The sequence below is a fragment of the Synchiropus splendidus genome, chromosome 8, assembly GCF_027744825.2.
Source record: "Synchiropus splendidus isolate RoL2022-P1 chromosome 8, RoL_Sspl_1.0, whole genome shotgun sequence".
Lineage (NCBI taxonomy): Eukaryota > Metazoa > Chordata > Actinopteri > Syngnathiformes > Callionymidae > Synchiropus > Synchiropus splendidus.
The window spans coordinates 16,431,095-16,452,433 of NC_071341.1; the positions used below are offsets into that span (position 1 = coordinate 16,431,095).

The following is a 21,339-nucleotide window of genomic DNA, read 5'->3' on the forward strand; positions in this document are numbered from 1 at the left end:
AATTTAAAAATATTTTATTGCAAACACTTAACCAAAACACATACACTCATAAAAAAATTAAAAGAAAAAAAGAAAATTAAAACTTTGTGCTTAGTCCCTCAATAACGCTGTTGACACTTTCACCGCCAAATGTGTTTGATGTTCTGATTTTCCTTTGCGTCTCTGCAGAGCCGATCCTCACCACCACATCCTGCTCTGTGGTGTTTCCGTCCTCCAGGTCGCCATAGCGACCATCCTCGCATGTGGGGGCGCTTGGAGGTTCTGGTGCAGGGGTTGTGGGCATGGCGTTGAAAGTGATGAAGCCGATGATGATTACAACCAGTGAGACCAGGTAGAGCACCGAGAACTGACAACAAAATTACCATTTATTCGCATGAGAAACAATAAAACTTGAACTTTTAAAAAGATCATTTAGTTTTTCCAAAACTGCTTGATCAATTTGACTGGAGATCAAACCTGCTGACTGCCATTGTGTTGCTCAAACTTGTGTTTTTTGATTTAAATTCTTGTGGCAATTATTTCAAAATCCTTTCCTGTCTGGTTATTTCAACATCCTTTTTATCATACCAGGCATGTGACCCGGTCATCTGACTCACTTGGTACTGGAAGAGGAAGAGTCCACAGAAGAGGCTGAAGAGGTCGGCGGTGAGCAGGGAGAGGTTGACAGAGGTGGCGTTGGTGAGCTGGATCACGATGGGCATGAAGCTGTACAGAGCGAACAAGCAGAGAGCGAAGCCGGCGAAGAGGAGTCCTGGGAGGAGACACGCAACGACGTCACACACATACAAACCTCATCCAGTCAAGTGTTTATATTTGTGTAACTGACCCACTTGCCAGCTCCAGTGGATGTTGGCAACAGCTCTTCGCTCCAAAACTGCCCTGAGATGCGCACACAAAGACACTAGTTGACGTATGCAGTTACACATTTGTTGACAGAGACAAGAGTGCACACAACACACGACTCCTCTCACACACAACAAATTCGCCTCTCATGCAAGACACAGCCAAACTAAACAACACTCAGTAGTGTTAGTGTCTAACTAGTACACAACACATTTGCACACATACTAGCAGACAGCATCATCCCAGAGATGTACACACCCAACCTATCACATGAACACAATCAGAACCTCACACACACGCAGATAAACACGCGTTAACAGACACACACATCACCCTATATTCCATGTACACGCACACTCACATCTGGATGCTGCTGATGATCAGTCCGAACAGCCCCACCATCCCCAGGAATTCCACCCGGCTCCTCCTCTTCACCGTGTACTCCTGGCAGACGTTGGAGACAGCGTAGAGTGTCGCCGACAGCAGCACCAGGCCGTCACCCAGCAGGATGTTGGAGGCTGAAACCCAGGCAGGTGAGGTCTCCATGATACTCCCCAGCCAAAATCTCTAACTCCACTTCCATTGATTTAAAACCCGTTCACTTCCATCCATGAACATGAGCTCCAGATGACACCAACTTACTGGATCCCTGGTCTCGCCCCGCCAGCAGGTCGGCTCCCACCATCGCCCCGACACCAAGCAGGCAGACGACAACAGCTATATAGTGGATTGGTTGGTACCGAGTCTTCAGCACCCACCATGACAGAACCATCAGGACCGGGATCACGAAGCAGTCCAGCAGCTGGACACAGTAAACAGCACTGAAGTGAGACGGTGGAGGGTTTTCTGGAGACGGAAAGCTTGACTGACCTGCACGCTGGTCAGTGTGGTGTACTGGTAGGCCTTCACCACGGCGTAGTTTGCCTCCACGTCAACCAGACCCAGCAGCAGGTACTTCCACCAATGCTTCTTCAGGATCTGGAAAATATTTTCATCCCCTACGTTTTAAAGGGGATCACCCCAAAACTTCAGTACACAGACATTTGGGGAGCAAAAACAGCAGAGCAGAGTGGACATGAGAGGTGGGGCTCCTCTACTGAACAGACTTTCGTGCAGGTTCTTATTGGACTTTGTCAGGTCTTTAACCAGCGAGGGTGAACGTCGGGGTGTTACCTGCTCTGCACAGCAGTGCGCTGGTGTAGAACAAGAACAGCAGACTGTAGTTGAAGAAGCTCTGCAGCATCGGCGTCTCCACATGGAAATTGGAGGCCAGGTACTGGGAGGTGACAGCCGTCCCACAGATGAGAGCCGCCAGGCCCTGTCCCATCAGCAACGTCTTCACCAACTGCCTGAAGCAGGAGAGGAAAGTTCAGTATTAACTGTTGAACATTCCAGGGCAAAACGACCTGGTGGATCTTCAACTACAGCATCTGCTTCTGATGTTATAGTGGCCAAAGTCCAACAGTTTTTGTGAAAACCTACCTGAGATCATTCAACTGAAGAGCAGAATACATGTTGCTTCAACTTTGATATTGAAGCAGAGATGTTCAGTTCTGCAGCTTCAAGAATATAAGGATATATTATGAAGATATGTTGGTTCATGTGAGAACTGTTTGTCAGTGAAATCTTGACTTATTCTTAAATGAATGTTGTGGCTCAATGGACTGCTTGAGTAGGGAAAGACCTTCAAAAGGTTGTCTTTCAGAGTCGCCTTTTACCAATTTGAGATTGCCTTCCTTTCTGTGATGCATTGTGAACCCTGTCATGAGAAAATTTAAATCTCAGATGTGAGTCAGAATCCCTATGTAACAACAGGCTCTGTGGCGCAATGGACAGCGCATTGGACTTCTAGGCACGAATAAGCCATTCAAAGGTTGTGGGTTCGAGTCCCACCAGAGTCACTGTTTTTACCAATGTCTTGCCACATTGTGAGGCATGCAGTTGGTGATGTAGTCAGTGTGCAGCTGAAGGAGTTAGCTTGAATTTTCCAGTGAGCATACGGAACATGAATGAAATTGGATCCTTCAGCCAGGACGCAAACCCTTCCTCACAGACTTCACAACAAGTGGTCAAATACAGAGGGCGGCTCCTGGACTCTGTGTGAGTCTCTGTGCCATTGAAGCCTCTGACTGAAATGTCAACAGAGCTGAACTTCGTTGGACGCCAAGTTGTTCAAAGCTAAGGTGTTCAAGTCCCACCATAGTCAGGTCCCGTTACTGTTCAGCCCTCAATCTAATATGAAATGAAACAAAGTTCAAACCAGTGTTTAGGTCTATGCTGACCCTGAGAATCGGCTCATCAGTGTTGGCTTAACTCTTCAGGTCCGGGAAGCATCATCAGTGAAAACACGATTGCTGAGCCACAGACTTGAGATCCTAACCCTGACCATGTTTCTACTCACCGGGTGAAGACCTCTCTTGGCTTGAACGTCCTGATCTTCTCCATGAGTCCACAGCTCCGCTCTGAAGCTGCGAGGTCGCCAGGCGAGTCCTTGACCAGTGCGTCCGACATGATCCCGGCTCAGAACAGAGAGTAGCGCTGCTCTCGCTGCGCTGGAGCTGAATGATTAACTGTCAGGGCCTGACAGGGCAAAGTTCCTCTGGTTACCACTGAGAGCTCAGGTCCACTTATCATATAGTGCATGATAAGAAGGTGCTGATGAAGATGATGATGAGACTCCATCTCACTGCTGATGAGATGATGAGATTATGATCACTGGGAGAAATGGCTTGATGACAACAGTGGAGGGAGGTGAAGAGGAGAGTGCAGGCCGGGTGGAGGACTTGCTATGGAAACTCTGGATGGGAGTTGAATTATGATACTTCCAAGGTGATTTATTTTATTTATTTTATCATGCATGGAGCCACAGAAAAGGGTGAGTGACTTTATTATAATCTTATAAACATTTGTACAAAATATATAACCATAGGAAGTGCTGACATCATCATATCTCCATGTGAAAGAACGTCTTCTCCTCTGCTGCTGTCCCGCTTCCTGTCCGAGGAGCGTCCATAGGTCCAGCAGTGGCGGCGGCCATGATGGCACTGAGGCGCGTCAGAGAGGCGGAGCGCTGCTTGAGTCTGGGTGTGGGGTCAGAGGTCGGCAGGTGGGAGAACAGCTGACCCTCCTCGTCGTACTGATACAGACGGATGACGCGACTCCTGCGACCTCGCGGAGGAGATGGAGCGGGAGGTGGAGACTCCTGGGTCTCCTCCTGTATCTCACCTCCTGTCTCCTCCTCTGAGTCGGAGGACGAGAGCTCACTGATGTCATCTTCCTCACTCTTTATCCTTTGCACCTCTTCACCCTCCTCATCCTTCACCTGATACGCCAGGTCCTCCTGAACTTTCACTTCCTCTTCTTTATCACTAACGTCCTCTTGATCCTTGACCTCCTTCATTTCTTCTTGAACCCTCATGTCCTCCCTGTGTTCCTCCACCTTTAGAGACACCATCTCCACCTGATTCACCACTTCCTCTCGATTCTTCATCGCCTTCTGAACCGTCACTTCCCCTCCCTGATCCCTCAGCAGTTCTTGATCCTTCACCTCCTCCTTATGCTCCTTACTAGTCTCCACCTCCTCTACATCATCTTGCTCCTCCACTCTCTCTCCATCACTCCATATTCTCATATTAACACTTATCTCGTCTTCCCAAACCCTCCTACTATCCAGCTCCACCTTGTTGCCTCTTCCCTCCTTCTCTCTACACAACTTCCCCTCTACCTCTCTTCTCTTATCTCCCCATATGACCTCCTCACCTCCCACCTTCATCTCTGTCTCCTCCACCTGAATCACATCACTCCACATCCCATTCCCAAACTCCACTCTCGTCCTCCAGTCCTCTCCCGCCTCCTCTGGAGACTTCACTTCCTCTGCACTCCCTCCCCATCTATGTTCATTCAGCTCCTTCTCTCTTCTCAACTTCTCCTCTATCCCTGTTCTCTGATCTCCCCACACGTCCTCCTCACCTCCCACCTTCATCTCCGTCTCCTCCACCTGAATCGCATCACTCCACATCCCAATTCCAAACTCCACTCTCGTCCTCCAATCTTCTCCCACCTCCTCCGGAGACTTCCCTTCCTCTGCACTCCCTCCCCTTTTGTATTCATTCAGCTCCTCCTCTCTTCTCAACTTCTCCTCTTCCCCTGTTCTCTGATCTCCCCACATGTCCTCCTCACCTCCCACCCTCATCCCTCTCTCCTCCAACTGAATCCCATCACTCCATATTCCAATCTCCACTCTCGTCCTCCAGTCATCTTCTCCTTCCTGTTGAGACTTTTCCTCCGCAATCACTCTTCCTCCATCTTCATTCAGTTTCACCTCTCTTCCTGAACTCTTATCACTCCACATCTCCTCACCACCAGCCACCAAGTCCTTCTCCTGCTCATCTGTGTCTGAACATTTACTCTCCTCCTCACAACTCTTCCGCCACCACCCTTCCTCCTGACTCCCAAAGTCACATCCCTCCATCTCAACAGTGGCTTCCTGATCCACTGGTTTGCTCCTGAAGCTCCTCTGTGGTTTTGGGGGAACAAACTGCTCCTCATGCTTCACAGTGCCATCACACTCCACCTGAAAGGCCTGGTTGTCGTACGTAGGCGGCAGGGTCGCCATGGTCACGTCGGAATCTTCGTCTAGACTGCTGGACCGCCGTGCTCGCTGCGGTGACTTGAACCTTCTGGTTATGGCTTCAAAACACCTGACAGAAGAGGAGGTGTTCAATATGAATACATGAAACATGAAATAAAGTACTGTTCGCCACAGGGTGCACACTGGAGACGTACAAATGCTACTAGATCTACTGGCTGTTACATGTGCGTCCACTAGATGACACTATTTTTCAGTAAATAGAAGACGGTTGCGTAGAAAATACACGGGATATAACGATGAAAAAAAAAACAGATTTATTGGCGATAAAAGGAGTATGCTACTTCATATCTATGGTGATTATTAGCCTTAATAGAATGTCTGAGTTGAATAAAACACCTGATGATAACACCGGATTTGTCCAAATAACGTGGGGAAACATAGTGGGAAAATAAAGACTTGACATATTTGCATCCCTAAACAAGATTAAATATTGAACGTAATCTGTAATCTTGTATGGAATACATATAAATATTGATAATGCTAACCAAGCACAGCACAGGTCCAGAGATGTTTGTTGTGTATTATTTAAAGTTCACATAAATATTTGTGTTTTTGTTCTGGAATAAACAATACATCTGGTTCATTTTTTATCTGTCTTCCACTGCCTTTCACTCTGAGACTCACCTGGAGAACGGTGTGCGACTCAGAGCTCCGAAACTGAAGCCCACGACAAACGTCATCGTGAGTGAGGCTGCGACAGAGGCAGCCAAGTGTCCTTTCTCCAGGTTCTCCGGCATCACTGACCGGACCCGCCTTCTGGACCTCCCAGAGATTTCTTTGCTCTGGTTCTGATGGTTTCCGGGGTCAACCTCGAGGTCGTAGATGAACATGGTGGATCCTCGTTGGTGCTGCAGGAGACAGTGGTAGCGGCCTGAATGGAGGCTGCTGGTCCTGGAGAGCGTCAGAGTCCCATCAGGGCGCATGTAGACCGGGTCACCAAGCTGTCCAGGAGAGATGACCTCTCCAAAAGGGGTAAGCCAGGACTTCACCAGACCTGCATGAGGACATAGTTCTCAAGTGGAACCTCAGCTGAGAAGCATCTTCACTCACCTTCTCCACCTCCACAGGTTAACCTCAGCTCCTGCTGACCTCTGACCCTTATAAAGGCCACGGCAGTTGGACCCCCATGTTCAGAACCTACTGGTTGTGGAGCCACAGAGCCAGCAAGGAGGGTTGTCAACAACAAGGTCCACATCCTGAACCTGAGAGAAAAAAAGGACAAGACAAATAGAATGTTGTCACTCATCTTCTAGAGACTTGATGTAGAGCTGCTGCCTTCATCATAGGTTTCAGTGTCCAACAGCCTCTGTCCTACCAGCCGGGACTGACGCTAGAATCTCTACTTAAGACAGAATTTGAACCACTTTGTAACTGTCGAATTTGAACGATGCTCCATAGATGCCGTCAATATTTTTCTCTTAATTTAAGCGTGCATGAGTGACAGACTCAGATGAACAACATATTCATACCATACCTGTCGGCAGGTTGAAGCTCTGCGCAGCTGAAGCCACAGGTGAGTTTGTGTGAAATCAGCACTTTGGCTGTGTAAAGTACAATTTCTCACATGACTCTCCGAATGTTTCTCCTGTTGTATGTTAAAGATTAATGTCATTGTGAGGTCAGAGCAGGGCTGTGGCTGGATAGTGCCTTCTAAACTCTAAAGCTCCCTCTAGTGGTGAGCAATTTAACCGACACCAACAATATAAATAAATTCTCACGCTTGGATAAACACTTGACTGTCATCTTCAGTGACGTCACTGGAAAACATATGACGTTTTACAGTTTATAACAGCCGTATAGTTGCAGTGGTATAGCTTGTACAACAGTAGTAGCAGCAGATAATTCAAGTTGTTTTCGTACTGTACTAGATTTATCAGCATTGGAAACAGCAAAAACATAAGTGGCTCTTAGGATTTGACATTTCTTCGCAAATACACTGGCAGAAGAAGTGATAAAACATGTGAAACTAAAATCACCTATTCAAAAATTACGTTTGCTTCGTTCCTTGACAGAGAACGATAACGAAAGTCACTTCACGAGCTTCACTTCCATGAGCCAGTTCAGACCGTCACCTGAGATAAACTGTTTCAAAGATTCTGAAACGTTCAAGGGTTCAAGTTGCGCGTGCTTATTTTCCGTGCTGCACATGAACGCACCACATAAGCTCCTCGCGCTCCGCCTCAAAAACAGAAGGAAAGAGCTGAAGATTCTGGAGCATCTAGCTGCTCTTTCCTCCTGCAAGCTGCCGTCAGCACACCCGCAGGTAAACTTCATCTCCTTTGACTGAACTAAATGTGCCCACAAATGAACTTTTCTGTCACGATTAATCTGAACTAACGTCATTAACTAATGCGGAAACCGAAAGATTCTTTCATTCGAAAGTTGAACATGCTTGTAATAATACATATATTAGTCGCGTTTGTGGAAGAATTGGTGCTACTTATGTCTGAAGGAAGACGCGTTAAGCGACGTTTGTCGTCTTTTCACTAGACGAACATCTTCTTTAAGTTAGCCTGCTTTCCCGCCCCACTTCCGGTGACCTTTCAAAGTGAAGTTCCAAAACTTAAAATTCTCTTTTAAATGTTATAAATGTGTATAACAGAATAATGATTGAAAGCAACAACGACTATAACATCGTGAAAATTGTAATAATCGCCTTTTATAGTGGAAGATTGTTCAGGTGTTTCTAACAAAAACAGGAAATTAGAATGTGAAATGTGTAAATTGGAACTGTGGTTGCTGCTATTCTGCTGAGAAAAGCTTCATTAATAAAATGAAAGAACAATATTTCATATTTAATTACTAAAACCTAGCTGTAGTAGTAGGTGGTAACAAACTATACATACGTTATTCAGAACACGATTTGAATTCCCTTCTGTATTATACTTTGATATTGTATGTTCACCAGGATTTTTACTTTGAAAGTCAACAATTGTCTTTCCCCATCAAGTTGCTATTTTAGTCAGTTTAAAAAAAACATCATCCTAGAATGTAGTTTGCTGAGGTCTGCTTGGTTATCAGATGGGGAAGGAGAACATCTGCGCCGCACGGCTGTCGAGTCTGCGGTGGCGTGCCCACCGGTGACCACATGTAGCCACGTGACCCCACACCACACCCATGTTTGAGTGAATACCACAGTTGGGGGTCCCACCCCCTCAGAATAGCACTTTTGTGGTTTTAAGAGAGTTGCGGGCTCTTCTTCAAGCTCAGTAGATGAACGCCGATCAGTGAAACACACAGTCAAGTATTTGAGTATTGAGACAGTTTATTTTTACTTGCTTCTTCTTGTCCAAGAACTGCTTCCTGTTGTGTTTTGTGATTTACTTGTATCTATCCAGCTATTGTTCAGAGTCACAAGTGACTTGTTATGAATCGTTATTGCACAGGGCAAGCTAATTTAAGATGTATGTGAATTTCACACTTTTGAAAGCAGAACAATCTAAAAAAAACTTGCCCATCTTACCAAGGACCATATGACCTGAGGCAAGTTAAACCTGGTCATAAGTTGAGCGACTCTTATCTGCTGAGTCACAGGTGCTCACTCAGATGTTGTCTGCTCATTTCTTGATAAAGATGAAGTGATGAATGCTATTTTAATTGGCTTTCAGGATAGAGGATCTGAGTAAAAGCCTTCTTTTTGGTTTGAAATGTCCCCTGATCCTCTGACCCAAACTGGCTTCAGTGACCCCAGCGCTGTCATGCTAAAGTATCAGTCGCCAGTGAGGCTCAAAATAAACACACACATACACAGTTTGATCTCATGTTTACTTGGCTGCTGATCCACACACAAACGGGATCACACTCGTTCCTGTTCGTCATCCTGTCACATGACTCGGGAGTTTCTCAATCTTGTGTTTGCAAGGGTTTAAAGCCCTTCAGAGCCCTGACGTCCTGCTCTTGTATACAGAAGGATGGTGGTGCCCTACGAGGGTCAGTCCTACTCCGCGCTGCGGCGCCAGTGCCAGCAGAGTGGACATCTGTTTCAAGACCCTCTGTTCCCTGCCACTGACCAGTCGCTCTTCTACCAGAACAACCGTGTCGGCCGTGTCACCTGGAAGAGACCGAAGGTGAGGATCAATGGGACTCACTCACATGTTTCATTGTTTGAACACCTGGTGTGATAATTCATTATTGTGCTATAAAAATATTATTAGTCCACTCAGTGCCATTACAAATAGCTCAACTCCATGACATAAGGTGTTGTAACTGAGTTGGTCAAGCAAAGCCATTTGAGACGCGCCCAGTTTGCTTGATTTATGACTCCTGACAAGAAATGACTGGTTTGTGAGTCTTTCATACTTGTCAAAGTAACTCAGTGTTCACTCGATCATCCCGCTTCTGACACCACATGATACCTGATCTGCCCTGTAGGAGCCTAGAGAGCATCTCTACAGGATCTGATGTAGATACCTCCATATAATCTGCATCTTCTTCTCTGTGGTTGGAATAATAGGTGTGTTCGCACTAGAGGAAATCTGAGAGCAAGTTTATCTTGGGGGTGTGTCTAGCTAAGCTAACAGAGCTTCAGAAACAAATTGAGCAACACAATCCAAAAAAAATTCCTATGAAGTCCGGGATCCAAAAAATGTGGTCGATATTCAACACAAAAGGTGCGGACGTCGTTTCTACCCTCCCACCTAAGACACACTCGCAGACCCATTCCTGACATGGCTTCCCTGAATCTTGTGTCCAGCACCAGTCAGCAGTCGATTCTTTAAATGCTGCCGTCAGTTCTGGCCCCACGCTGCTGCCAGATATGGAAATGTTTATCTTCCAGTGAAACAGTTCAGAGCCTGAACTCATCACATTCACCTCCTTTTACAATCAGTCAGCGATGCTTCCCACCCATGAATAATTAAACAGGAAGTTATGGGCTCTCCGCTCGATCGATGCTGTGGATCAGCCCATGAGAGTAAACTGTGAGGTTTGTTTCACTCTTCTCTGTTTGGACTGGCTGATTAAGATCCTGAATGTTCTCTGGTTTCTCTCCAATTATATTCTTCTCTTCTCTGCTCTGCTGTGCCACTTTTGGAATTTGCCTCAAGGTTAAGAGTCAAGAATTTGGTTTTCCACCGACTCGGTCACTGCATTGGAGTCCAACAGCAGAAGGACAAGTGAAACATTGTGTTTCTTAAGAGGAGCGTGAACTCTGTATTTAATCTCCCAATGGGCTTCACTCACTTCTGAAGACTTCTTCTCTGACTCTTCCAACTCTCCTGCTGCTCTGACACCACACCCCGCTCACCACCTTCGTCACAAACATGGCTGCCCGGACAAATAAAGCCGGCAAGTTGACTTCCAAAGAGCCCCGACAACTAGAAAAGCAGAGATTCAACTGGGGAATGAAAATATTTCAACTATTTTTACACTGTACAGTACAAACAGGACAAACTTGTGTCACCCTGAAGAAAGACGAGTCAGCAGGCACTTTGACTAGACGAGAAGTCAAGCAACTTAAAAGTTCGACTAGCAAGGCCTAGGGGAGTTTCAGGCAGGATGCATAGGGGACACCCTAGTTTTTCACAACTATTTTCCACTTGAACTTTACAGAATGTGATTTAAATTAAGAGTGACTGACTCAAGCCTTCCTAGCGGTCATTTAAGAAACAAACTCTGTCGAGTCAAGTCCACACCTTGTCACCTGACCTTGACAATCTGAAACAAGCTGACTTCAGTAGACAGACAGACTGGAGGAAATTGAGGAAGTGAGAGCATCATCTTCTCTTTTATTTTTTTGTGTGTTGATGTTATTATTTGGGAGGAAATACCATAATGAAACCAGGATGTATCTGCAAGGTGATCTAACAAGGTATTAATGATATTTAAAAAAGGTTAAAATACAAAACAGTGAATAGGAAGATTCAGTCTGAAGTTTTACTAAAAGATACATGGTTCCCCCACTTCCCTCAGAGCTATTCTGGTTCCACCAGCTCTGTCATCTGCGTCCCGCCCGGCCTCCACCTCTCCCTGCTGTGGTTTGTTTCCAGCGTCTGTGTAATCACAGGGTCTAAACGTTTTATCACGGTGGTCGCAGCCAGGCCCACTGCACCCCGCCAGCAAAGAGAACCAGACCCAGTCCCAGACACACAACCTTTGGCTTTAACTGTCTGCTAGGTCTGTCCAAGTGGAGGCCTTTCATGTTGGATGATGTACCATCACACAAGGTGGTAGAACATCCTTGTGGGTCATTGACCTTTTGGTTGATTTTAAACTGGTATAACCACTCGACGATAGATTAGATTAGAGTAGAGTAGATGGCCTTTATTAATCCCACAGTGGGAAAATTCACGGTATGCTGTATGTCACTGTAGCTATTGACAACAGAGTGTCTTGGACGGGGTGAGACACGCGGACCATCATGGATGTCAGCTTGGCCACAGGCCTTCTGTCTCCAACCACCTCCACCGAGTCTTGAGAGCAGGCCAGGACTGAGCTGGCCCACCTCACCAGTCTGTCCAGCCTCTTTCTGTCCCTGTACATAATGCTGCCTAGACAATGGCTGATGCCACTACAGGATCATAGAAGGTCCTCAGGAGCCTTCCCTGCACCACAAAGGACCTCAGCTTCCTGAGCAGGAACAGCCTGCTCAGTTAGTTGTTCAGGTGAACACCCAGGTACTTGTATGATGCCACCCTCTCGATATCAGGATGTTTACTGGATCACCAGGATGTTTGCTCATCTACAGACCGCTTTGTAAGTCGTATGTCAACTTCTCTTGGGTTTCTAGAGGGAAAACCTCCAAAATTCTTTCCACATTCTCTGAAAAGAACAGATTTTTATTATACACAGCAAATATCATTTGTTCTTGACTCTCGCTGCTATTCTGTGTTTTCAATTTCACTTCCTCTCAGTATTTTCTCCATCTCCTTTTATTACTTCCGCCTCTGCTCCTGAAAGTCTTCTCAGTTTCTTCCTGCCTTTATTCAATTGCTTGTCAAAGCACTTCCTGCATTTGTTCCACTTTCCCTTTTCTGCTTGGTCAACCTGTGGTGTTCTCTGGCGCCCTCTCTTGTCGCCCTCTGCCTCACTAATCAAACCTTCCCGCCCCCCAGGAGCTGAGTGGAGACCCTCACCTGTTTGTGGACGGCATCAGTGCCCATGACCTTCACCAGGGTAGGCTGGGAAACTGCTGGTTTGTGGCCGCCTGTTCCAGTCTGGCATCCAGAGAGTCACTGTGGCAGAAGGCGAGTGCTTGATCATGTCTGTGATGACCGCATGCAAACATTTTCTTATTTTGAAATATAGAAAATATATTGCATAGAATGTTAAAGAAAATAGGTGTGAAAACGTTCATTGTGGAAGTTATCTTTCATCTGGATGTGATGTCCTCGACGTAAAAACTATTCCCAACTTAACTGGCAGTCATTCTGTGAGACAAAGTCATTGCTTTAGTTCCAACCTCTTGTGGTCAGAGCTCCTGCAGGTTGATTCTGAGCCACACTGCAGCGAGGATCTCGGGTTGACCAACTGTCTCACCTCAAAATGAGAAGACATTCACGGCGTAGGAAACTGAATTGGTGGCGACCACTGAGCTGCACATGTTTGCAAGCGTGCGCAGTAGGCAGCATCAGCCTCTGGATCAAATGAGGTCGTGACCGCAGGCGTTGATGGGACTCGCTCTGACCGCCCGCCAAATGCAGCTTTCAGTCGATGTCTAAAGTCAGGTCATTGATTTTCCTTCTTGTCACGCAACTCATCCAAGCTGGACCCACTGTGGTCCGGGTTGACCTGGGCCTGACAAGCTCTGAACAAACCTAGATAGTGCTGTGTTTAAAAAATCGATTTTCCGATTCTGAATCGATTCGTACATCAATTCCATAAAATCGATTCGTAGGTCCAAAGATCGGATTAATTGATTTACGTTTTAACACATATTCTCCAGGTGAAGTCCAACCCCTTTTTGATTTTTAATGTCTTATTTCTAATAATGCACCAGTCCCATGAGCAGTCACATCTGGCGTTCTGTGTCTGGATCTTTATTATCATTTACTATGAATCCTTCATTCAATACCTGTTGAATGTCAATATGATACTAGTATTAATACGTTGCGTAACTTGCCATGTGATGATGGCAACAGCTCAGAAAATGGTTTAAATACTAACCTGAATCGAGATTGGATCGGATCAAATCGAATTGAATCGTGATAATTGATTCTAAGTCATGAGAATCGGAATCTAATCGATTCTTGAAATTAGAATCGATACCCAGCCCTAAACCTAGACAGGTTTATCAGAATCAACTGGGCGTCTTATTCTTTATCTTTCTGGCAATGGAATGGATTCTCACAGTCACAGGTTTCAAAGGAACGTGTTTTTCGACTCATGACCAGGCTTGATCCTTGGAGTCAAATTCACATTGCTGCAGTACAGAGGAACCCGCTCTAGGTCTGGGGCAATTTTTTGTGCATTTTTAGCATTTTTTTAGCATTCAAAACTTAATTACAACTTCAAAATCTTTTTTTTTTTTATGAATTCAAACAAACAAACACAGAATTGGTGTCGGGGGCGTGTCCTGGCTCAGGGGGTAGCGTCTGTCGGATGTGGTGTGATGCCTTCAGGAAACACTGGATTTTGCAGTGCTTTAAGAAACCTCAATATGTGGAGCATTGTCATGGATGTCAGTGAAAATATGCAGACACAAGCCATCTGGCAGTAGAAGGAACAACCAGCTTCTGAAACAGCTATGTCCCCCTGACCATCAGACTGTTAAATACAAAATGGATGTAACTACCTCCTATTTGTGCAATAACCAGCCTGGCTGCCACAATGTTTCTGTTTTTGTTTGTTTCTACAGTTTATATACTGGTCATTCTGTTTTCTGTTTCGCACTTGACTTTACTTATTTTGCACTTAGTAGTATTATTTTTGCACTCATTAGTGTTTATTTAGTTTATTGTATTGTTGTAAGTTATAATTATTATACAAGTACTATTATTGGCACCGGAAGCCAAGCAACGACATTTTGTTGCCAAGGTCTCACTGCTGTGTTTTCTTATTGCAATGACAATAAAGGTAGTCTAAGTCTAAGGTCCAAACAGGAAGCTATTTTGGAAATAACCTGCCATCAAAACCGAGAGATAAGAAATGAATGATGCCATTGTGTATGCTTCAGACAAACTTGACGCCAGTTCTCTACTCGGCTTTGAATTGGTGGAAAAAGTTGTCAATTTGTAATCTGTTTGAATCTGAAATAAGGTTGTATTCAACCTTTGATGGCAGACATTTGTTTGTTTGTTGTTTGTAGTATTGGAGGATTTTAATTTTTTGCGAGCCACATAACAAGACTGAGCTGGCCGGTTTTGGCCCCTGGTCCTCGAGTTTGACACACGCACCGGTTGCTGATGAAACCCCCCTCATTGCCAGGACACAGTAGAAGCACTGTTAATGAACTAGAGACCCACCACTCCACACCAGAACTCAGCGACATGGCTGACCGTAACACCAGGAAGCCTCGTGGACGCGCTCGGTGTCAGACAGAAGGGGCTCAAACACTCCTCTGCGAGCATCAATGTTTAATTTAAATGTAGATATTTACACAGAATGATACCAGGGAGAACAGGTAACAGCCTTGTGTGTCGGGGTGACGTTTTGGTGACCTGTGCAGACAAGCGGCGCAATCTTTGTGGGGTGAGAGTGGTTCGTGAAAGTCATTTCTCCGGCGTGAACTCCACCGAGCAGCGAAGGTTGGCTGCTTTGGCTCCGTCCTTGCAGGCGAACAGGAAGTACATGACTCTCCGGACTTTGGCAAGCTCTGCGATCCTTTCGCCGAACTCCTGCATGTCCGCCTCCAGACACTTGAGCTGCGAATCCTCTGGGTCGCCGGCGTTTCGCCAAAAAGTTCCGACAGGCTCCAGCAGCTGGCGGGTCATCAGGTGGGTGAGGTCGGGAGTCCAGTGTTGGGAGATCCCGGTGATGGTGACTCTGCCGTGACCCTGGAGGGAGAAGTGCCAGCGGGAGAAACTCAGTTCCTGGCTGTGAAAGTCCAGGCGGTACACTGCCTCGTGAGGGAGCAGCAGGCGCTCGCCCTCTTGACGCTTCTGACCGCTCCGCTGCAGAGACGACACTCGCAGACGCATCATCTGCAGAAAAGAACCAGAGGAACTCAGTTCAACATCCTGAACACCATGGGAGCTGTGCGCCAATGATTCAGGGGTCACTGGGTTTGAAGCCCGAGAGGACTTATTGACTCCTGATGGATTGTGCTTGTGTGTGGCCAGGGTTTACACAGTTGGGTCTTTTTCGGTGTTGTGCACTTAGTAAAACGGACTTATGTCTGTGTTCTTGTGTGATTCATTGCAGTGAGGCTGTGTTGTGTGTTTTGTGTTGTATTACGATGCTATTTGTGCTCAACATATTTACATCCCCAATTGTCCTATACCTCTTGATGGCAAATGAGCTGTGAGCCAAACTGAGGAGCGTTCTGTGAGTTCAGTTTTGTTTGCGAGCTTGTTGCAGCTCCTCATAACATCATAAGAAAAACAAATATCACAGTGTTATGATTTTGGATCCACAGACAGGATGAGGGATTTTTTAAATAACACCACAAGTAACTGATGCATGTGGCCCATGCACTTTAACCGATGGATGTTTTATCCAGACCCAGCATTTAACCTGTGTTGCTGAGTTAAACAATTGAGATACGCATGTGACTGAGGGACATCTTCTGCTGAACCGTAATACCTTGATTAACAGAGGAACAAACACTCATGTCCTCTGAGTAACATCCGTACTGGAACATTGTTTCACTTCTGATTCCCACTCGAGCTCTTACTGGAACACCAGAAAACAAAACTTTGAAATTGTAGTTTTGTTTTCTATTGTATCTTTTTATGGAATGAACATCCACTGACCTCAACTCAGCCTATATTTATATGAAAGCATCAGACTTCGCGTCCATGATATTGTTGAGTGGTACACAATAACTTGTTCACTAGTGTCATTTTTGTTTTAACAAAGTCTGATAATACTATCATGACATGTTTTAAGTGAAGCAGGCAGTCTACTTTGCTTCGCTCACGAGTCCTCACAAGTCTTATGTCGGCACAGAATACACACCAAGCCACAATAGTGGTGGTCCATTTTTGGATAAGCACCAATCCTAAAAATGTTTTTTTCCCTCACCTCCAAAAATCCTGCTCGAGGAAGCAGCTGAGGAGAAAGTGCACAGAACGGTTAAAAGAGAAAGCGGGTCAGACCTCGGTCAGCGCGGCGTCCTCTTTAAACTCCAACACGGTGGTGTCGGGAGGAGTGCTGGCCTGGTCCATGTTGCAGGTTCTAGTCCTGGTGCAGATGTGAGAGCGAGGTGAGTGAGGTGTTTCTCCTGCCTCCGTCTCTCTAACTATTTCCATGACGAACACCCCACGCTGTTGTCACCCCTCCTCCCCTCTCCTGCCTCCACCGCCACCCTCCCAGCTGCTCTAGTTAGGGCACATAGATTTTTTTACGTCGATTTAAAATCTTTTTTTCTACCATCAAACCTCTATCGAAGTTTCTAGAAGAAATCTGGGTGCAACCGGGCCTCATTGGAACATGACTGCCCGGTCCGACTCGGACATATTTAGGAATTCTAGCAAAAACAATGTGGAGCTTTTGAGTTCAGTTGTCGAGGGAGCCGTGATGTGTCGAGTTGCCCGGCAACAGAAGCTCCGATGACGTATGAGAGGAAATCTGTGCGTCTCCGGGGCTCGACTCGTCTTGACTCAACGGATCAGTCTGTATTTTTATCCCTGGCTGAGCTGTCTGCGTTCTGGAGTGTTGTCAGCGGGGACCTCTTGTCAGGATGTGAGTAGGTGATGGTCCCCCGTGGAGATCCCGATGCTTTCTTCAACATGTGACGTCTTTAGTTCAGGCCCCAGAGGAGGGGTACTCTGATGTGTCCCTCTCGGGTCCCTGCTGCTTCTTGCGCAATGTTTCACCACCCATGCCAAGACCTGTTCTTTTGAGACTTGTCTTGTGAAAGTCTCAAAAGTGGACTATGTGTTTGTCATCACCTGTTCTGTATTTGAACCTTTTGAGAAGCTTTTTGCTTCTTCTCTCCGCCCCACATTGATGTTTCCATCTCCGTCACACCACTCCACAGAAGGGTGCTGCTCATGAAGAAGGACCTCAGCTTCCCTCACCTCTTGCTCTTTTGGCAGGGGTTTATTTCTCTGCAATGAGAATGATCTATTATTATCTGGAAGACACTTGCCAAAATAAAATACTCTGGATAGGGGCGTGTCTCCAGGGAACTATAAAGTGAGAAAAATGACTGGAAAGATCAGAAGTCATCTTCAGAATCAGAATCAACTTTACTGCCATGGTCAGTGGGGATCCCACCAACTAGGAAAGTGCTTTGGAATAAAGTGCTGTCATGAACAAAAACATAATAAAATGAAATAAAATAAAATACAATAAAATAACTCACAAACAACAAAGGCTGACCACAAATTCAGCAGTCTGACGGCCAAAGGGAAGAAGCTGTTCCTGTGACGGGAGGTTCTGGTCTGAATTGACCGCAGCCTCATACCAGAGGGAAGAGGGACAAACAGTCCATAACCAGGTTGAGAAGGGTCGGCTCTGATCCGACTTGCACATTGCACGTCTCAGGGTCCTGGAGACATACAGGTCCTGAAGAGGTGGCAGTATGCAACTCATCACCTTCTCAGCAGAATGCACAATGTGCTGCAATCTGCCATTGTCTCTGGCGGTGGCGCAGCTGTACCAGTTCACGACCCTTGACGCAAATTGCTTGTTGGCAGTATATGGTTGGAGCTGCAACCTTCCTTCAGAACATGAGGAAGCTGTGAGGCTGGCTCTGATCAATGTAGCTGCTAGCTTCAGCCATCTCAAGTCTCATGACCGTCTGGACCTGCGTTCTCAGGTGATCCCAGACTGGAAGGACCAGGAGTGGGACAGTGACAAACCAGAGTCGTACGCTGGGATCTTCCACTTTCGCTTCTGGCGTTTCGGTGAGTGGGTGGACGTGGTGATCGACGACCGGCTGCCCACCGCCAACGGAGACCTGATCTATTGCCACTCCAATGACAGCAACGAGTTCTGGAGCGCGCTGGTGGAGAAGGCCTATGCCAAGTAGGTGGTTCTTCAGGACCATGGAGTAGTATCATCACTCCTCTGATGGCCACCGTTTTGCAGGATGTGTGGCTGCTACGAGGCCTTGGACGGAGGGAACACGGCTGACGCGCTCGTGGATTTCACCGGCGGTGTGTCGGAGCCCATGAGCTTAATGGAGAGCGGCGTGAAAGACGATGAGGAGAAACGGGCCGAGCTGTTTGAGAGAGTCCTCAAAGTCCACAACAGAGGGGGTCTGATCAGCTGCTCCATCCAGGTGAGGCCCAGACCTACACTGCTTGCTCAGACTAGCCTTTGCCTGGGTTTGTTTGTTCCAGGCGACCTCGTCTGCTGAGATGGAGGCCAGGCTGGCCAGCGGGCTGGTCAAAGGTCACGCATACGCCGTGACTGACGTGCGGCGTGTGCGACTGGGCCACGGCCTGCTGGCTTACTTCAGGTCCGACAAATTGACCATGATCCGGATGAGGAACCCCTGGGGCCAGCGCGAGTGGAACGGACCTTGGAGTGACAGGTAAGCAACCTGCAGGAAAACATATCTGCGTTCTCTGGTCACCGCCTGAAGCTTGTGACCATGTGAGAGCAGCAACGCTGCAACATCGCTTACGACGGGTGTGCTGGTTCCAGTGGTGATGATGAGTTTGAGGTGGTTTTTCTTCCTTCAGCTCTGAGGAGTGGCAGAAGGTCAGCAAGAGCGAGAGAGAGCGGATCGGGGTGACAGTGCGAGACGACGGAGAGTTCTGGTGAGTTTCAGTGCAACAGCACCTCATGTGGTCGGGTGACGCTCCTGCATTCACCCCTTCCTCCATTAGGATGACGTTCGACGACTTTGTCAGCAACTTCACCGACCTGATCCTGTGTCGCCTCATCAACACGTCCTACCTGAGTCTGCACAAGACCTGGGAGGAGACCGTGATCCACGGGTCCTGGTGCCGTCATGACGACCCGCTGCGCAATCGTGCAGGAGGCTGCACCAACAACCACCACACGTTTCTGCAGAACCCACAGGTGCGACTTGCACAGAAGGTCAGAGAAAAAGGTGTTTGTGCAACTGAAGAAGTTTGTGTCTCGCAGTATGTATTCGACGTGAAGAAGCCTGAAGATGAGGCGCTGATCTGTCTGCAGCAGAGAGACCGCAGGGCCTCACTGAAAGGAGGCAGAGGCCAGAACCTGCCCATTGGCTTCGACATACACAGGGTGTGTGCTTGCATGGGTGTGTATCTCAGCGTGTGACATGTTGGTCTGTGTAGGTGGAGTTGAACCGCATGTATCGAATGCACGTGAAGCAGCAGAAGGTCGGTGGCAGTGTCTACATCAACTCCCGGTCTGTCTTTCTGAGGATCGATCTGAAAGAGGGCCGCTACGTCATCATTCCCACAACCTTTGAACCCGGGCTGGAGGGAGACTTCCTGCTGCGCATCTTCACCGACGTTCCTTCCGACTGCAGGTTTATGAAGCTAACTGTTCTTCTTTTTACCACTAGAGGGCGTCACAGTGTTGAACTGCTACGGTGTCAGTCCCTGATCGGTACCTTCCTTGACAGGGAGCTGACTCTGGACGAGCCCCCTCAAACCTGCTGGTCTGGGATCTGTGGCTACCCCTCTCTGGTTACTCAGGTCCACGTACTGGCAGCTAGCGGACTCGCAGGACACGACTCTGACGGTGGTACGCTGAACCTGTTTCAGGCAGAATTATGTCAAGCAGTTTCCTAATCTGAGGGTTCAGGACACTTTTGTTGGGTCCCTCCAGAGGGATAGGTACAAATGTCCAGAGGTGCGCGAGCTTGCAGCTACCATGAGAACCCAGACACTCCTAGAGGCCATTGTACTGCTGGAGGCGCTTGAGCTTCTTGAGTATCGGCCCTGTGGCCATTGAGGCTTCCAGAAGTCCCACTCTCAGATTAGCCTGCAACCGAAACCCACACTATCCTCAGGCTAGTCATGATCTGGCTTGTCGAGATGTCCATCCTGGTGACCACATTTCTGGGTGCCAGTTCATCTTATAGTGGACCTTGATTAAATAGCTAAAGTAGGTCAAGAATGTGTTTATGACACACTGTTCCCAGCTTCTGGTTTTTGATGGGTGTGAGTTGTAGTTGTTTCATTGCCTCTTACTGTCTCTGTAGCTTCAGATCCATATGTTATCATTCGCTGTGAGGGCCACAAAGTACGGTCAGCTGTCCACAAGAGGACCTGCAGTCCACACTTCGACACCAAAGGTCTCTTCTACCGAAAGAAGTCCAAACAGCCGATCAGTATCGAGGTTTGTGTGTGTGTGTCGACGCTGACCTGAAGGCTTGTCTGTAACCTGGACTTCCTGTCTGCAGATCTACAACCACAACGTGGTGAAGGACTCCTTCCTAGGTCAGGTGACGCTGCCGGATGAACATGGTGAGTTCCAGCAGACGCTGCACCTGAGGGACAAAGGAGGCCGCAGAGACAACGACCTCCCAGGAACCATCACCGTTGCCGTTGTGACCAGCACCACCCTTACCAACATCTAAGGCGACGTGTCTTCATCAGGTCCATCCTGAACTGTACAGTCGAGAGCCAAATGTTTAGGTTACAGGTGCGACTTGTGAAGCTTGTTGATGTTGTCTTCTTGTCAGTCCATGATCGTTCAGAATCACTCTTAACACCAGGGTAGTTCTTCAGAGGCTCTGTGGCGCAATGGATAGCGTGTTGGACTTCTAGTGTAGTGATGTAGCAGCAATTCAAAGGTTGTGGGTTGGAGTCCCACCAGAGTCGCTTTTATGTCTGCTCATGTTAACCTGAACA

General features: G+C 47.2%; 4 protein-coding genes and 2 non-coding genes across 7 annotated transcripts; 3 read left to right on the plus strand and 3 right to left on the minus strand.

The window, feature by feature from the left end:
- Positions 1-76: 76 nt before the first annotated feature.
- On the minus strand, positions 77-3,349 carry LOC128763447 (solute carrier family 35 member F2-like). The gene is made up of 8 exons (XM_053872228.1): positions 3,245-3,349; positions 2,017-2,192; positions 1,714-1,841; positions 1,486-1,645; positions 1,205-1,361; positions 827-879; positions 597-751; positions 77-346 (listed from the first exon to the last, which is right to left on the minus strand). The coding sequence occupies exons 1-8, from the start codon at positions 3,286-3,288 to the stop codon at positions 77-79; spliced, it is 1,143 nt and encodes a 380-aa protein (XP_053728203.1). The 5' UTR covers positions 3,289-3,349.
- Positions 2,658-2,744, plus strand: trnar-ucu (transfer RNA arginine (anticodon UCU)). The gene is given in 2 exon segments: positions 2,658-2,694; positions 2,709-2,744. It is a non-coding gene; the product is annotated as a tRNA-Arg (tRNA).
- A 378-nt stretch (positions 3,350-3,727) lies between the features above and the next one.
- On the minus strand, positions 3,728-8,095 carry LOC128763871 (retinitis pigmentosa 1-like 1 protein). The gene is made up of 4 exons (XM_053873117.1): positions 6,969-8,095; positions 6,545-6,696; positions 6,119-6,488; positions 3,728-5,543 (listed from the first exon to the last, which is right to left on the minus strand). Exons 2-4 carry the CDS (start codon positions 6,687-6,689, stop codon positions 3,788-3,790), a joined length of 2,271 nt encoding a protein of 756 aa, XP_053729092.1. The 5' UTR covers positions 6,690-6,696; positions 6,969-8,095; the 3' UTR covers positions 3,728-3,787.
- LOC128763872 (calpain-5-like) lies at positions 7,622-21,331 on the plus strand. Its single transcript, XM_053873118.1, has 13 exons — positions 7,622-7,757; positions 9,402-9,561; positions 12,547-12,678; positions 18,357-18,565; positions 18,629-18,821; positions 18,883-19,076; positions 19,228-19,305; positions 19,375-19,570; positions 19,637-19,759; positions 19,813-20,009; positions 20,106-20,227; positions 20,688-20,824; positions 20,889-21,331. Exons 2-13 carry the CDS (start codon positions 9,406-9,408, stop codon positions 21,063-21,065), a joined length of 1,914 nt encoding a protein of 637 aa, XP_053729093.1. The 5' UTR covers positions 7,622-7,757; positions 9,402-9,405; the 3' UTR covers positions 21,066-21,331.
- Positions 14,792-16,819, minus strand: ompa (olfactory marker protein a). 2 transcript variants are annotated; one of them, XM_053873121.1, is made up of 2 exons: positions 16,616-16,755; positions 14,792-15,573 (listed from the first exon to the last, which is right to left on the minus strand). In XM_053873121.1, the coding sequence occupies exon 2, from the start codon at positions 15,571-15,573 to the stop codon at positions 15,142-15,144; it is 432 nt and encodes a 143-aa protein (XP_053729096.1). In that variant the 5' UTR covers positions 16,616-16,755; the 3' UTR covers positions 14,792-15,141. The 2 variants fall into 2 exon arrangements, with proteins under 2 accessions (XP_053729096.1, XP_053729094.1); XM_053873119.1 differs by having other exon boundaries at positions 14,802-15,573; positions 16,690-16,819.
- trnar-ucu (transfer RNA arginine (anticodon UCU)) lies at positions 21,218-21,309 on the plus strand. The gene is given in 2 exon segments: positions 21,218-21,254; positions 21,274-21,309. It is a non-coding gene; the product is annotated as a tRNA-Arg (tRNA).
- Positions 21,332-21,339: the final 8 nt, after the last annotated feature.